The sequence below is a fragment of the Hordeum vulgare genome, chromosome 2H (genome assembly GCF_904849725.1).
Source record: "Hordeum vulgare subsp. vulgare chromosome 2H, MorexV3_pseudomolecules_assembly, whole genome shotgun sequence".
Taxonomy (NCBI): Eukaryota; Viridiplantae; Streptophyta; class Magnoliopsida; order Poales; family Poaceae; genus Hordeum; species Hordeum vulgare.
The window spans coordinates 439,839,081-439,855,755 of record NC_058519.1 but is presented as its reverse complement, the minus strand read 5'-3'; the positions used below and the strand labels follow the sequence as shown (position 1 = coordinate 439,855,755).

Below are 16,675 nucleotides of genomic sequence, written 5' to 3'. Positions count from 1 at the left end.
TTAGGTTTTGCGAATTAATATTTCAGGATTTTAGTGTATTTTCAAATGCCCGTGGTTTCTAAACCGTTCATCGGATCGCAGCGAGTAATATATGTAACTTGTGTTGTTTTTCGCCTAGATTCATATTTTGCAACTTACATGCATGTTTGAAGTGGTTTGACCCGATGTTTACCTAGTTTTGCATGTTGTCCTAATATGCTAGATATTTTGTAGATATTTTTGTGTGTGTCCGGATAATTCGAATACCATAGATGAAATGTTCGTGTTGTTCGGCACCCTTTTCCATGTATTTTAGAGTAGTTGCTTGCATTTTTGCATGTAGATTCCGTCGCTAGTTTGTCATGTCATGTTTAGGACATATTCTCGCATATATGTATGGCGTTAGTTTTATTTTTTGACCCCACATATTATATGTGTTTTCGTGGTATAAAAATTCATAGAATTTAACTGTGCATTTAGTTTTAGCTTTTGAGCAAGTGAGTGCGCGTGATATTTTGCCATATTGCCCTTTTTTGTTTATTTTGTGGGATTTATTCCGTGCATGATATGAATGAGTTGTCAACTAGAGATATGCCCTTGGATGTGTAGGCTAGCATCTGGTAATTTTGGTTGCATTAGAAATCCATGTTTAGGTGTTGTTTGCTTGTTCTCAACATGCTAGAAAATAGTGTTGTTTTGGAGATGTTGAAATATTTCTAAGTCTGAAATCTGTTATATTTTGTTGCTGCCTTGCCATGAGTTTTGTTAGTGATCTATAGCTCTTTTGAGGTTTGTGCGATGGAATTAGTTGTATTCCTTAAGATTATCTAGCATGTTGTAGATTTTCATGTCATTTTATGCCCTGTAGCATATAGTTTTGCTTCTGTCAATATGCCTTCAGATCGAAAACTGCACTGTCAAAAACTGATATTTTCATAAGTCTGAAACCGTGTGTGAGATGCCATTTTGTGAGTTTTTTTCCTAGTGATCCATGCTGCCATGCTAGATGTTATTAGTAGGGTGTTGAAGTGCATCTTGCCCTCTACTGTCTCATGTCTTGTTTGAGCATTTTGGATTTATGTAGCTTGTTGTTTTGGGGTGTAGAAAATGCCATTTTGTTGTTTTTGGCAGATTATGACTATTTCCTCTGTAGCTTGTATTTGTTGAACCGTTGCTCCGTTTTGATCGTGTCCTATATGAAACTTGCTTAGAAACTCGTGTGGTTTCATATTATCTTGCTGGTTGTATGTTTTGAAATGCTTGTGACTGTCGTTGCACACATATTGCATTCATGCCATCATATCTTGCGGTGTTCGTATCTTTTGAACCATAGCTCCGTTGGAGATGTTCTCTATGTGTAAATTGATTAGAAAGACGCGTAGAATCACGTGAACCTATTTATTTTGCTGGTTAACAAATATTAAAACGTGTTAGTTCAGATCTGGACATAATTCTAATTTAACGCATGAGGTCAGTTCGGAGATGTTATATGTCGTTTCCGACCTCATTTAAAATGCCTAGATAGATAGCTTAGTTACGCTTCACCTCTTGCCATGTCTAATAACATTTAATATTGTCGTCTACCTAATCGGGATAGAACTAAATAATTCGTATGTGGAGTTTCGTCAATATGCAACTCGTTGCATATTGAACTTCACTTAATGTGTAGTGTTTGATTGTTGTGAATTGGCATGCCATGTCTTGCATATGTTCAACTGATCATGCATCATATGTGCATTGCATCTTGTCGTGCATGTGCCGTGGTGAATATTGTGTGTTGATTCTTGTTTCCGGTTTGCTTCGTCTCGATAGAGTTCCGCAAGCGTGTCAGAATGTGAGGACCCGTTCGACTACATCGGTTCGTTTGCTTCACGGAGTCATTCTTCTTCCAAGCGGGATCACAGGCAAGATGACCATTTCCCCAGATACAATTACTATCATTGCCATGCTAGTTTTACCGTTTCTATTGTTATGTCTCGCTGCCTACCACATGTTAAATATCAGCCTCTCAACATTGCCATGAAAACCTTCAACCTGTTCACAACCTAGCAAACCACTGATTGGCTATGTTACCGCTTGCTTAACCATGTGTTAGCGTTGCTAGTTGCACATGTAGTTGCTTCCATGTGATGACATGGGTTCCTTGTTATATCACTATATTATTGTTAAATAATTTAATGCAACTATATACTTGGTAAAATGTGGAAGGCTCGGCCATTCTAGCCTGGTGTTTTGTTCCACCTTTGCCCCCTTAGTTTCGGCTACCGGTGTTATGTTCCATAAATGAGTGCTCCTAACATGCTGGGGGTTGTTATGGGGACCCCCTAGATTCTTGTTTTAGGATAAAGCCCGTCTGGCAAGGCCCAACATTGGTACTATATTTTCCCAACATAATAATTTTGTTAATACTGAAAATCATAGGGCGTCATGAACCCGAGAAGTAATTCTACATAATACAGGGAGGGCCAGTGTTGATGGTGCTGGTCCAAAATAGAGCATCATGCGGGGCCAACCCGGGGCAACTCGGGTGATGTCTATCAGGCCACCGTACGCTTCGCTTATCCGTCATGTCGTGAGAACAAGATACGCGGCTCCTATCGGGGTCGTCGACACGCCCGGCGGCTTGCTGGACTTGTTTTACCTCTATCGAGCGTCTTGTGCGAGGGATTCCGAGGTTGCTTTGAGATAACTCGAGGTTGAGGTTTTCCAATAGGGATCCGAGGAGATCATGGGTTTCCCTGATCGAGGTCATTCCGTCGCAGCGTGTGGTAGTTTGTGATGGACTAGTTGGAGCACCCCTACAGGGTTAAATCTTTCGGAAAGCCGTGCCCACGGTTATGTGGCAACGTGGAAACTTTGTTTACATCCGGTTCTAGATAACTTGATGTTAATTTAATTAAAATTGCCAACTGTGTGTGTAACCGTGACTGTCTCTTTCGTGAGCTCGTTCTCCGATCGAGGACACGGTGGGGTTATGTTTGACGTAAGTAGGTGTTTACGATCATTCACTTGATCATCAGTAGTTCACGTCTGATATGCGTAGATCATCCCCCCTCTTTTATTCTTGTACTCGTAAGTTAGCCACTAAATATATGCTTAATCGCTTGTTGCAGCCTCACCACTTAACCCGACCTCACCTATTAAGATGTGCTAGTCTTGATACCTTTGGAAATGAGATTGGTGAGTCCCATGTGGCTCACAGATTACTACAACACCAGTTGCAGGTACAGGTAAAGGATATTAAGACGCGATGCATGTTGATTGTTCATTTGGAGTTTCTTATTCCTCCTCTTTGTCGATATAGGATGGGTTCCAGGCCCGCAGCCTGGGATAGCAAGGATGGACGTCGTTATTTTCTCGTTTGTTTTCGTTCGTAGTCGGACCCTGATCTTATTCATGATATTTATGTATTATACTGATGTGACTCTGATGTAGCTTGTGGCGAGTGTAAGCCAATTCCATGTACTCTTCTCTTCAGTACATGTACTTGTAACGATATCCATTCTTGCGAAACGACGAGATGCGCTTCTATCCCAGTCGAGGCCCTCACGCCAAAATAAGGATAGGATCGCATCTAGGGCGTTACACTATGTCACCTATGTTAGAGTATATTGACTTGAGGGGTCAAGCAAGAATGCTTGATCATAGGTCATACTCATCGTTTAAGCACAAAATGGGGTTACCATTTTTTTATTAAGCTTTTAATATCTTCATATCACTTGAGTTGATTAACCTCATGACTTGGTGCAAAGCTTTATCAAGGATATGAGTACATACCTTCGAATGATGTTGATGACATGGCATGTAGGTGAACTTGTCGTGGATGCTCAAAGTTATGAAGATCATCTTGAGTTGGGAGCTATCCTTGTCGTTTTGGTTCACTTTTCACCTACAGGGGTTAGTCATGCAAGGAAGAACATAATATATCCCAATGACATGAGTGAATTTCATCATCATATAATTCTCAATGATATGATTTTCTTGTCTTCTTCTTTCATCTCCGAAGAAGGGGTTGTTGATACTTGGCTATGACAAGATTGATTTTGATGTGAGTTGACGGCAATCTTGTGGGGTGTAGTTCTTCCAAGTACCTACAAAAGGGTTAGATGCAATACCAGGGAGCATAGTTTTCCAAGATATAAGATAATATCATATCATATCATAAGCATCATGAAATAGACAATCAAGCTCATGTCCTTGCATGCACCCGAGTGAGTCTAGCTCAAGTTTGAAGCATCAATAATGTTCAACTCACTCCTCAAATGACAAAACACTTTCTCATCAAGTGGTTTGGTAAAGATATGAGCTAATTGTTTGTCGGTACGAACATGCTTGAGATCTATATCTCCTTTGCTAACATGATCATGAATTAAATGATGTCGCACTAGAATATGTTTTGTTTAAGAATGTTGCACAGGATTATAGGCAATTTTAATAGCACTTTCATTATCACACAATAATGGAACATGTATCACATGGATGCCATAATCCTTAAGAGTTTGAGTCATCCATAGTAATTGCGCACAACATGATCCAGCGGCAATATATTCCGCTTCGACAGTAGATAAAGATACCGAGTTTGGTTTATTAGATAACCAAGACATAAGAGATCTCCCAATAAATTGACATGTACCCGAGGTGGATTTTCTATCAACCTTGTCTTCGGCATAGTCCGAGTCGGAATAGGCAACAAGATTAAAAGAAGATCCCTTAGGATACCATATGCCAAAGTTTGGTGTATGTATTAGATATCTCACGATTCTTTTCAGCGCCAATAGATGACACTCTTTGGGTGCCGCTTGGTATCTGGCACACATGCAAACACTCAACATGATATCAGGACTGGAGGCACATAGATATAGCAATGAACCAATCATTGATCAATAAACCTTTTGATCAACTAGTTTGTCCTCCTTAGTGAGGTCAACATGTCCACTAGTAGGCATGGGGGTTCTCATACCTTTGCTACCTTCTCTTGATTGTTTGATTTCCAATCCAAGGAAGAATTTCAGCTCGGACATCATAGACACCTCATACTTCTCTCACATCAACCTTCCAAAATTCTCACTAAAAAGTGGGTTGGTAGAACCAAAGATAATATCATCCACATATATTTTGGCACACGAATAGTTCTCCATTAACTCTTTTAGTGAATAAGGTTGCGTCAATTTACCAATCTTAAAACCCTTTTCTATAAGAAACTTCATTAGGCATTTGCACCAAGCTCTAGGGACTTGTTTCTTAGGGTTCATAAAGCCGAGAGGTTGTTTGACATAAACCTCCTCCTCAGTTTCACCATTTAGAAAAGCACTTTTGATATCCATTTTGTAAATAGTAATATCATGGTGATTGGCATAAGCGAGAAGAATGTGAATGGCTTCAAGTCTAGCAACGGGGGCATAGGTCTCACCATAGTCCATACCTTCGACTTGCGTGTATCCTTGGGCTACGAGATGCGCCTTGTTGCGTACAACTTGACCATCTCCATCTTGCTTGTTGTGAAACAGCCATTTTGTACCGATGATGTTGTGCTCGTCCTCGGGCTTTTCAACAAGTACCCACACTTGATTCCTCTTGAACTTGTGTAGCTCTTCGTGCATGGCATTCACCCAATCCGGGTCTTGAAGGCCTTCTTCTACCTTCATAGGCTCAATGCTAGAGATAAATGAATAATGCTCACAAAAGTTAGCTAAATGAGATAAGAGCTAGTGATTCTCCCGGTTTGTATGTCATTGAAGAGTTGATTCAGCGGATGATCCTTGTCCACTCTTGCTCGAACTCGTGATAGCTTCTTCTTGTTGGATGGTGGAGATTCTTCATCATCATCTTCTTGCTTGTTGTTGTTGACGGTGTCATCTCCTTGAGGTGGTGGTGAGGAAGGTTGAGGTGGATCATCACGATGTACTTCTTCCTCTTTTTCATCATGGTGTGTACCGCTTGTGGATGCCTCCATGTCGTTTTGTGGTTCGCCTTGACGCGAGGTAGGAGCTTCCACTTGAGTTGATGAAGTACTTTCCTTCACCTCCATGGGACGAATCTTGTCGATAGGTAGATCTTGGATGGCTTCTGAAGGTTCCTTATCTCCTACATCATTTGGCAATTGTTCGACTTGCAAACCATTAGTTTCATCAAACTTCACATCTACTGTCTCTTCAACTTTTTGAGTGAAGCTATTGTAGACACAGTAAGTGTGAGAGTTTGATCCGTAACCAAGTAGGAAACCTTCATGAGATTTAGGAGCAAATTTAGTGAGACGATGTTTATCAAGAATGTAGCACTTAGAGCTGAATACTCGAAAGTATCCAACTTGGGGTTTGTTACCGTGAGTAGCTCATATGTCATCTTACTAAGAAGCTAGTGTAAGTAGAGTCGGTTTATGGCATGACAAGTTGTTTCCATGGCTTCTACCCAAAAGTGTTTCGGCGTCTTGTATTCGTCAAGCATCGTTATGGCAATCTCTATGAGAGTTTGGTTCTTCCTCTCAACAACTCCATTTTTTTGAGGTGTGTGCGTAGCCGAGAACTCATGTGAGATACCTTCTTCGTCAAGAAAAGTATCCACATTAGTGTTCTTGAACTCTGTTCCGTTGTCGCTCCAAACTTTCTTGATCTTCACTTCAAATTGAATTTGTGCTTTCTGAGCGAAGTTCTTCAAGATCTTTTGTACCTGCAACTTATCATCAAGAAAGAATACCCATGTAAATCTAAAAATCATCAATAATGACTAAACCATAAGAATTTCCACCGAGGCTCTTGTAAGCATTGGGACCAAAGAGATCCATGTGAAGCAGCTCGAGTGGCCTTCTTGTAGTCATGATGTTCTTCACGGGATGACTTCCACCAACTTGCTTTCCTGCTTGACAAGCACTACAAAGTCTATCTTTGTTAAAGATAACATCTTAACACCAAGAATATGATCACCTTTGATAAGCTTGTCAAGGGTGCGCATACCAACATGTCCTAGCCTCCTGTGCCATAACCAACCTTTAGAAGATTTTGCAATAAGACATGTACGGGGTTTGGATTTTTTTAGTGAAAACGACAATGTATAGATCACCTTTGCGAAAACCAGTAAAGACCATGTTATGATTGTCGCTACGAAATATTTGGCTGACAACTTTCGTAAATAGCACATTGAAACGAAAGTTTGCTAGTCTAGATACGGAAAGAAGATTGTATCCAAGGGATTCAACAAGCATGAGATTTTGAATGGAACTATCATGATATGTGGCCACCTTACCAATACCAAGTACCTTACCCTTGGAGTTATCTCCAAAAGTCACATACCTTCGAGGTCCACGGTTCGGTGTAATCTCATGGAACATGTCTTTATCTCCGGTCATGTGATCGGTGCATCCACTGTCGAGTATCCACTCTTTTCCTCCAGCCATGTAGTCTCTAAGGTTTGCCATAAGACTAAGGTTCCTCATGGTCTTATCATACTCGATATCAGACTCTTCATCTTCATCGTAGTAGCCATGCTTCACATTGTCATCGTTGGACGAAATATCCTCGTCATAAGAAACAAGAATTTCATCAGAATTTTGACTATGACAATATTCATGTTTATGCATCTGAATGGCTTCAACAATGACATTGTTAATGGTAATGACATCTCATTTAGCATGCATGAGGTCACGAAGCTCAAATAGGCATTTATCAAAATTAGGATCAGTTGGCTTCGTTTTGTGAAAGGCAGTGCATTTATGGAAAATGATATCAAGATTTTCAATGAATAGTCGGGATATCTTTTCTCTAAGTTTTTCCACAAAGTATGAGCACACTCAACATTTTGCAATTGATTAAGCACATTTCTTGGCAGTCCTCTAATGATTAGATTTACAGTTTTAAGATTATCAAGCATATCAAATTCTTCATCATGAGAAGGATGTAAGGGATCAATGGGAGGCTCATAGGGATATTCAACATACTTGCGCAAATGGAATTCATCAAATATATCAAGCATTTCATCTTTCCGTTGTTTATAGTACTCCCCATCAAGAATTGGCACTCTACAGCTAATATTCCCCAAACTAGGCACGTCCATCTTCCTCCAATGGTGATTAAACCAAGGTTACGGAGACCTTTCTCTGATACCAATTGCCGGATCGATGGAAGAGGTGTCTAGAGGGGGTGAATAGACTACTTGCAAAAATTAAAATCCTAGCCTTTTCCTAATTTTAGTGGTTGGCAGGTTTTAGCAATTCTAACAAGTCTAGTGCACCATACACATGCTAGTCAACAAAGATTTTACACATGTAGTAAGGAGTAGGGATTAGGAAGATCAAACGCAAAGAAGTTGACACGATAATTTTTGGCATGGTTCCGATAGGTGGTGTTATCGTACGTCCATGTTAGTGGAGACTTTAACCCATGGAGAGTAACGGCTGTGAGAGTCCATGGAGGGCTCCACCCACAAGGGGTCCATGAAGAAGTGGCTTTGTCTATTCAACCACGGCTTCTGTCCACACATGACTAGCCTCACTCACGGTAGATCTTCACGAAGTAGGCGATCTCCTTGCCCGTACAAACTTCTTGGTTCAACTCCACAACACGAAGTAGGAGGCTCCCAAGCGACACCTAACCAATCTAGGAGGCACCACCCTCCAAAATGTAATAGATGCGGTAGAACGATGAACTCCTTGCTCTCAACACTCAATCACTCTCTCACAGATTTGGCATGGGTAGGAGAGATTGATATTGTGAAAAGCAACTTGGGGAGGGTAGAGACCAAGTTTAAAATGATTGAATTGGAATATATTGATCTCAACACATGAGTAGGTGGCTCTCTCTGAGAAAAATGGATCTCGCAAGTGTAAGTGTGTTCTGAGTGCATCATGTGCGAATGAGAGGAGGTGGAGGGGTATATATAGGCATCTCCCAAAATCCAACCGTTACAACATTATTGCCCAACTCGGTGACACCGAAATGAATTTCGGTGGTACCGAGTTGCACTAAATGTGGCAACTTTTGAATTCTTGGTGAGACCGATATATAAATCTCGGTGGTACCAATACGATGACCTAGACTAGTTTCCAAATCTCGATGAGACCAATTTCAAACTCGGAAATACCGATTCTTGAAATCTTCTCAACAGAAAGTTGGTCACTGAATTTCGGTGGCACCGATGTGAAAGTTGGTGGTACCGAGATGGTAGGGTTTGGCATAGGATTTGTCAAGTGGAAAATCGGTAGGGCCGAGTGGAAATAGTTGGTGGCACAGATTTTGTTGATGTGGCTTTGGACAGAGTTATTTTGTGGGAAAATGGCCGAGTATTTTTGGTGGCTTCCTCTAAGCATTTGAGCAACCAATTCATCATAATACCTCACCCCCTTTTAATAGCATTGGCCTTCCTATGGACTCAAAGTGATTTCTCACAAATGTAAAATGTAGAGTCTTCTTGCTTGAAGCTTAAGCCAATCATATTCCTTTCCTTGCATCAAGGGGCTTCTCCTCACGATCCTTTGGCCAATGCTCTCTGTGGACCATACGTGAAATATACTAGGTAGAAGTGTTAGTCCAAGAGACAATGTATGTTTTGATGAATTATCAAAAACACCAAGGGAGCATTTGTGCTTTCAAGTGTTCCTATCTCCTTCCTTAATGCCCCTTTCTCTGGATCTCTGCTTAGCTTTGATTTCCTCGTGGAGCCATATTTTATTCACCTTAGACTGAATAAATTTGAGTGTGGAAAATTCAGCTTCAACGAGAATCACAAATTCAGCCGTGGTATCTAACTTATCATATTCTTCTAAAAGTGTTTCTTTATATCTCCTAAGGTGAGCTTCCTCATTTGAGCTCCACCCTTTTGTGATCTTTCTAATCTTCCTAACTTTCTCTAGCCAAATGGCAATAGATGGAAGGCTAATGATGTCTTCCATCCAAATTTTGGTGACAAGGGCAGAAAAATCTTCCCTTAGGAGCCACCAATTTTCCATCTTATAACTGTTGTCCTTGGGTTTTTGGCTTAAGCCAGAGTCCCAAATAATAGGGGTTCACTACCTAATCTGGATAAAGCTTTACAGGTGGCTAGAAGGAATATTTTGTCTAACTCAGTATTGCAAAAAAGTCTATCAATGATGGACATGATCAGGTCAGCCTGGTTGTTTGCCCAAGTGAACTTTCTGATAGAGAGTTTAATTTCTAGAAGACTCCAGATCTCAATCCAAGCATTGAAATTGTCACTCTATTTGTGATTGCCAATTCCATTACTTTTCTCTTTAGCATATCTAACAAGGTTAAAATCTCCTCCATCAATGTGGAAAAAGGGTTTTCTATGAACAAAGGGTGGGGTTTAGAGAGAAAAACCTCCTTCCCTTCTTCATATGGAGAGCCATAAACTGTAACAAACCTAAAGGTAGTGTCAGAATTCTTCAGTTTAAAAACACAACTAACGGAAAAACCAAGCATATGACCAAGAGATAATATCAAAATATCTCCATCCACCCCGATGCGACCAGCCACACCAACAAACTGAACTTACAGCAACACATACACACACAAATAAATAAATAAATAAATAAACAGCACACCAACAAACTGAACTTACAGCAACACATACACGCACAAATAAATAAATAAACAGCAGCACGTCCTAGCAAGTTGCGGAAAGCTGGGGTCGCTCGCATCAACAACAAATGAGCAAATAAACGCTCGCCATAGAAAATCTATATATTGTCGAGGGCTTCCACTTCAGCAAAAGATGAACCAAGCGCTAACCACCTAGCAAGCACCGAAACCTGATGAAACCTGTTGAGCCATCCAATCCAGGGATCCAAATGCTAGAAGAATCAAAATGCAAGCCCCAACAAGTGGAATCCTGATTTTTCTCATTTTCTGAGCCCCGCATGAAAATACTTATAATATAACAAAGGGAAAGTATGAAGCAATGCAAATTACAAAAGAAAAGGAGGAACAGGGACAACAGACACAATTCAGATTTGTTCTCCATCGTCTCAAAATTTTCCGAGAATTTACAGGTACGACCATATCCAGTACAAAGTCACCCAATTCTCCTCTTGTTTTGTTTTGTTTTTGTTTTGCCCCTATAAATGTACACATCTAACACCACCAGAAAGCACCCAATTCATCTTTCCCCGCCAATCGAAAGCAAGCAGAGTCGACTCGGAGAAAACACGATGCCACAGGTTGATGACTGCCGCTTATCCGGTTTCAGTTGGAGAATCGAGGCTCCCCTGTGCATTGGCAGCAGCACGCGTCTTCTCCCGCAGGTTCGCACCCCACATCTTCGCCTCAGCCACCATCCGCTCCCTGTCATTAAGGATCCCTGGAGGAGGCTCCCTGGGGGAATCATCCCGATCCGACTTGTGTCCAGAGCTGCCTGCCTCATCATTCTTCAGGAGCGCCCTTCCACTGTCAGAAACCCTACTTCGCTGATCGCCACCTGCCTTTTTTGAGGCATGGATCGCATTAGGATCATAAATTTGGGACGCCAGGTACGAAAGAGCAGTCACAACATCAGCGATAAGTGGTCGCGAAGCAGCCTCTGACTGAATACACATTGACGCCACAGCAAGTGCTTGGTATAGCCCACGCATGGGATATCGTCCCTGAAGCCCTGGATCAGCCATCTTTGGGAGCTTCCGCCTGTCATTGAAAAGAGGGCGCGCCTGGCAATGTATAAAGTATGGCATCACTACACAATTAATTCCATGACAGATAGAAAATCATAAGCATTGCCCAGTAACAATGTCCAGATGGGAAATCATAAGCAAAAATAGTGAACAGTAAATTCAAAACAGTGCCCAGGCTCATTTACACCTGGTGAACAGTGACTTCAAACAGAATAGTAAACAGTAAGTCCCAACATAGTTTCTACCTGAAAAAACTATACTCCCTCCGATCCATATTGTCGGTCAAACGGATGTATCTAGCACTGAAATACGTCTAGATACATCCGTTTAAGCAACAAGTAATATGGATTGGAGGGAGTAAGCAATTTAGAATAGATTAATGTTCTATGTAAACTGTGTAAAAGCAATTCAGAATGGACTAATGTTCTATGTAAACTGTGTAAAAGCAACAGCAGACTTCAGAATATATATCCAACACTTGACCTCAGAATTCATATCCAACACTCGACCTATTGTGAATAGTTGTTATCATAATCATGCTTCTATCATAATTTCTACCTGAAAAATGGTCATTAATAGCTTCTAAATATACTCCAACATTTATTTCCCAACTTCCCATGTTAATTATGATAGAAGCATAAGAGAAACTGATATCTGATTATCAACAAGTGATAATTTGTTAGAAAAATACTGAGTAGGAAATACCAAATGATTATGAATAATTTCAACATAGCATACCCATGACACGAGGTTTTGCTCCCCATGAGGTCTGGTGCTGTCGATAGCCTTCCGGCCAGTAATCAACTCAAGCAACACCACTCCAAAGCTATAGACATCTGACTTGACTGTAAGTTGCCCTGTCATAGCATATTCTGGAGCACAGTAGCCATATGTTCCCATCACACGTGTAGAGACATGAGACTTGTCACCAACAGGACCCAATTTAGCGAGACCAAAGTCTGACAGCTTTGGATGGAAATCGTCACCCAATAGAATATTTGATGACTTGAAATCTCTATATATAACTGGTGGTTGTGCCTTGTCATGGAGGTACTCCAGCCCTTTAGCAGCACCAGCTGCGATTTTCATCCTAGTGTTCCAGTCCAACGGTTCCTTATCAGGAGGGAGATCTGCATCAAGTGTTACACACAAATTAATTAGCCAAAAACGAAATAGGCAGAGTTACTTGGAACAAGGTTGAACATAATAGTTATACAAATGCCTTTTTTTCGCACAGAATTTCTTGAGTAATGAATTTGATTTGTAGCACTAGCTTATTGAAGGACTATGCATTCATGTCCCCAATATTGACTCATGAATACCTCAAAAAGAAAAACACTCATGAAGATACGAATTGGGAAGATATCCACATGGTTCAAAAGAAAATTTTCCTGGTGCACAGTTGCATGGTTAGATCTGAGCTCAACTGAAATAGTTCAGTGATGTACTTTCTGTGCACAACATTGCCCACAGCACGGCCCAGAAAAATTGAGTCATCTGGAACAGGGTTATTTACTGTTATGTCAGCTATATGTTTCCATGCTAGGTTCCAATTATTGGCATACCTGACTTAGCTAGTAGCTTAGTCTATTCTCTGGTCCCCAACTATATTCTTCAATACAATAATTTACATGACCCTTTTTCTAAATAATCAAATTAACCAACACGTCTAGCAATTCTACCGTCGCGGTGATTGCTTTCATTCACTTCAGTGAGCATGGTAGCAAAATGAACCTAAATGAAGTTCAGTATTTGAATATCAACTTCTTTCCTGCCTTGCGAAAAGAAATTAAATCTTGCACTCAGAGAGCACAAGGTTTATGACCGTATGAATGTATCACAGATATTAAACTACATACACATGGAACACATCCAATATTTGACCAAAGATCACCACATAAAGTCAAGTTACCTAATTTGCACTCTTCAGAATATTGCCCAGAATATAAAATATTTAGCAGCCATGTCTCAAGCGGTTGACTTACCAATTAAGTAGTAGATTAAGTTATACTACCATGCTAACAAACAAACATACAAATACAGGGCGTTCACCCAATTAATTGATAAAGATGGGGCCAGCAAGGTCATCCGGAGAAACCTACTAGATACTGTGCATGTTATGTACCGCTGCATGGACAAAGGGACTTGGCAAGTTGGCAGAGCAAAATTTCTCACAATCATGAAAAGAATCATGCACATGGAGCAACAATAAAACAATCATGGACAGATGGGGGCAGACAGAATAGCAGATTGACAACCTGTACTGAAGCAAACATGTGAAAAACAACCAGTATCACATATGTACACAGTACCCGCACAGAAATATGAACGGGGGTTCAAAAGGCATTGATCTGCAGTCTGCACAACACCAATGTAAAAAATAACAGACAGTCTTACCATGGAGATGGTCTTCCAATGATCCAAGGGGCATATACTCATACACCAGAAGGCGTTGTTCTCCATCAGCGCAATAACCAACCAAATTAACAAGGTTTTGATGATGCAGCAAACTGAGCATGAGGACCTCCACCAGAAATTCTTTGTTTCCTTGATTTCCATCCCTATTGAGCTGCTTTATAGCAACAACCTGCAACAGGTGCTTCAAACATTTCAGCTTTGCATGTGCCAGGCCCCGTCTCATGCTTTAGGACATAAAATACTTCATTCAGATGGCAAGCATTAATTGTTTCATGTGATTCATCTTGCTCAATTAACGAAGGGCCTATGGACAATCAAGCAGCCAAGGCCAGCAGAAACTGAATCTGCTATGCCTATAAGTGAACATGGACTTTTCTTGCATTTGGGAATCCACTCATGATGTGCAAACACTGCTTTTCTTGGATGTCCTAGAGGAATCAATGGCGCCTTTGATACAACCAAGTGACCTCGGTACTACTCTAAACATCAAGAAACAAGAAAGACGGAAACAAAAACTAAAACCTAGCTTTGCCAACAAAACAAGTTACCTGGCCTCCATCAAGACGGCCCTTGTAAACACGTCCAAACCCTCCCTCCCCAATGAAGCATTCCTCCCTGAAGTTCCTCGTGGCAGCGGTAAGCTGACGGAAGGTGAACGTCTGCGCAGAGAGGACATTACCATTGGCATCCCTGAGATCTGAAAGCTCCTTCATTCCGGCATTGCCTTTTGCCCTTGCCTTCTCAGCCCCTGCACATATTCACATCGTCATGCAGATGAAGACACAATCATGATGAAGGAAGACAACAACCCAAAAAAGCATTCTACTCCTAATCATACGACAAATCGCGAAAACCAGCCTGGTAGGTCACATATTTGTACACTCTATCAGAAATATCTTAGGGAATTACTAACCACACTTTATTCACGTCTATTCCCTCAATCCATTCACCAGGATCACCTTGCCCATCGTCACCAGCCATCTAGATTCTATAGTCCAGCGAGAAAAGTCCAACAGAGAGCATCAAAGCATCATGAGGCACTTCTTCCACTGCCCAGCCACCACGGTCACGCAAAGTCGACGAAAAGATCGCCACAAGATCCAGATCTGACCTATTATTCTGCGCAAGGCCGGGTTGCTCTAAGGAAACGATTACTATCTTACACGAATCTACAAGTCAGAAGCTGAGACCGAGCGTCTCTTCCCCTCCACTCCGGCCCGCGGTGCCGGTGGGAGGAAAAGGGAGAAGAGACTAACAGAGAGCATCAAACCATCAACGGATCCGATCCTACTCCCATCAATCGACCAGAAGGCCGATCGGAGAGGCGCACGCACCTGCGGGGAGCTTCTCGACGCGCGGTGGGACCATGGGTCTCTCCTCGCGGGCGCCGACGCCGGAGGACGATGCCGCAGCCGCAGTCCGTCCGCCTGTGCCATTTCCGCCGCCGCCGCCGCCGCCGCCGCCCTGCTTGGGGTAGAGCAGCTCCCCGTCGGAGCTCGAATCGAAGCACGGGAAGCAACCCATAGCGGCTCACCAATGAACTCCCCGCATTCCCGCAACAAACGCCGCTGGATTCGTGCCGGACAGGAGCACCCCAGACCAGCGGACCAGGTCGGCGGGCGGGCGGAGGGGCCTTGGAGGCGGGGGTAGGAGGAGGAGGGGAGGAGACTGCTGGTGGACTCCGTGAGCCGACGCGGTTTCGGCCTTGCTTTTGGCTGCTGCCGTTTTGCGCCGCTGCGTCTTAACAGGCCCGGGACTGGGGTTGGTAAGAAACGGGTAACCATGGTCTATGGGAGGTTAGGACCTCACTGTCATTTTCAGTTTTCTTTTTCTTTTTTAGTGTGATCCATCTTGGTTGCCTTCTTTTTGACAAAATATCGAAGAGCAACAAATTACTCCCTCCCGTCTCAAAATAAATGACTTAAAAATGACTCAATTTTACACTAACTTTAGTACAAAGTTGAGTCATTTTTGAGTCACTTATTTTGGGACGGAGGGAGTACGAGAAACATATCAGGCAGCCAAGTAAGTGAGGATTTAACCAAGTCAGGTGATGCTACTTCGGTAATCCCGATGAAAAATATTTCGGAAAAGAAACAAAAACCTGAAATAAAATGGAAAAAAATAAAAGGAAGACTAACAACACCACAAAAGTAAATCATGAATCACAAGGGCCAATAAAATTCATGATGGCACATAAGGGGGGAGAGGTATAGAACAAAGAAGAAAGCAAGTTTCAGAAGTGAGAAAAAAAATGCAAAAAGGGATACCTTTAGGCGAATGGAGAGGAAGGAAGAAAATCAGCAACATAACGGAACCAAAGAAGAGGAAGGCTAACATGATGGACTTGACGACATAGAAATAGCAAAGAAGTCAAAGATGAAGGTTGAGGGGAATGAAGAGGAAGAAGAAAACACCAACTCAAAAATTGTGAACGCCGAACTGCAGGGACAGTCTGGCGAGCCAAAATGAGAAATTTAGCATGGAACTAACGAGGATTGGGGAATGGCCGACGGTGAGAGGACTTCTGGATCTCCAGAAGTAGGTGGATCCCGACATCCTCTTCTTATCTGAGACCAAACTTGATAAAAGATGATGGAAAGGTTTAAGTGGATGCTAGGTATGGGGAAACATAATGGTGAAAGACTATGAAGGAAAGAGTGGTGGAGTGGCTTTATTATGAAA

At 41.8% G+C, this 16,675-nt stretch overlaps 1 protein-coding gene across 1 annotated transcript; it reads right to left on the bottom strand.

The window, feature by feature from the left end:
• Positions 1-10,904: 10,904 nt before the first annotated feature.
• LOC123426563 (probable serine/threonine-protein kinase PBL7) lies at positions 10,905-15,711 on the bottom strand. The gene is made up of 5 exons (XM_045110421.1): positions 15,325-15,711; positions 14,539-14,738; positions 13,970-14,159; positions 12,311-12,702; positions 10,905-11,608 (listed from the first exon to the last, which is right to left on the bottom strand). Exons 1-5 carry the CDS (start codon positions 15,512-15,514, stop codon positions 11,141-11,143), a joined length of 1,440 nt encoding a protein of 479 aa, XP_044966356.1. The 5' UTR covers positions 15,515-15,711; the 3' UTR covers positions 10,905-11,140.
• Between the last annotated feature and the right edge of the window lie 964 nt (positions 15,712-16,675).

What these genes read in the sequence shown, in the direction of transcription:
- LOC123426563 (XM_045110421.1), bottom strand. Translation starts at nt 15,514, where the DNA reads ATGGGTTGCTTCCCGTGCTTCGATTCGAGCTCCGACGGGGAGCTGCTC. An exon ending in GCCGTCTTGATGGAGGCCAG is followed by an intron (nt 14,160 to 14,538) that starts GTAACTTGTTTT and finishes CACCTGTTGCAG; the next exon opens with GTTGTTGCTATAAAGCAGCT. An exon ending in ATTGGAAGACCATCTCCATG is followed by an intron (nt 12,703 to 13,969) that starts GTAAGACTGTCT and finishes CACTTGATGCAG; the next exon opens with ATCTCCCTCCTGATAAGGAA.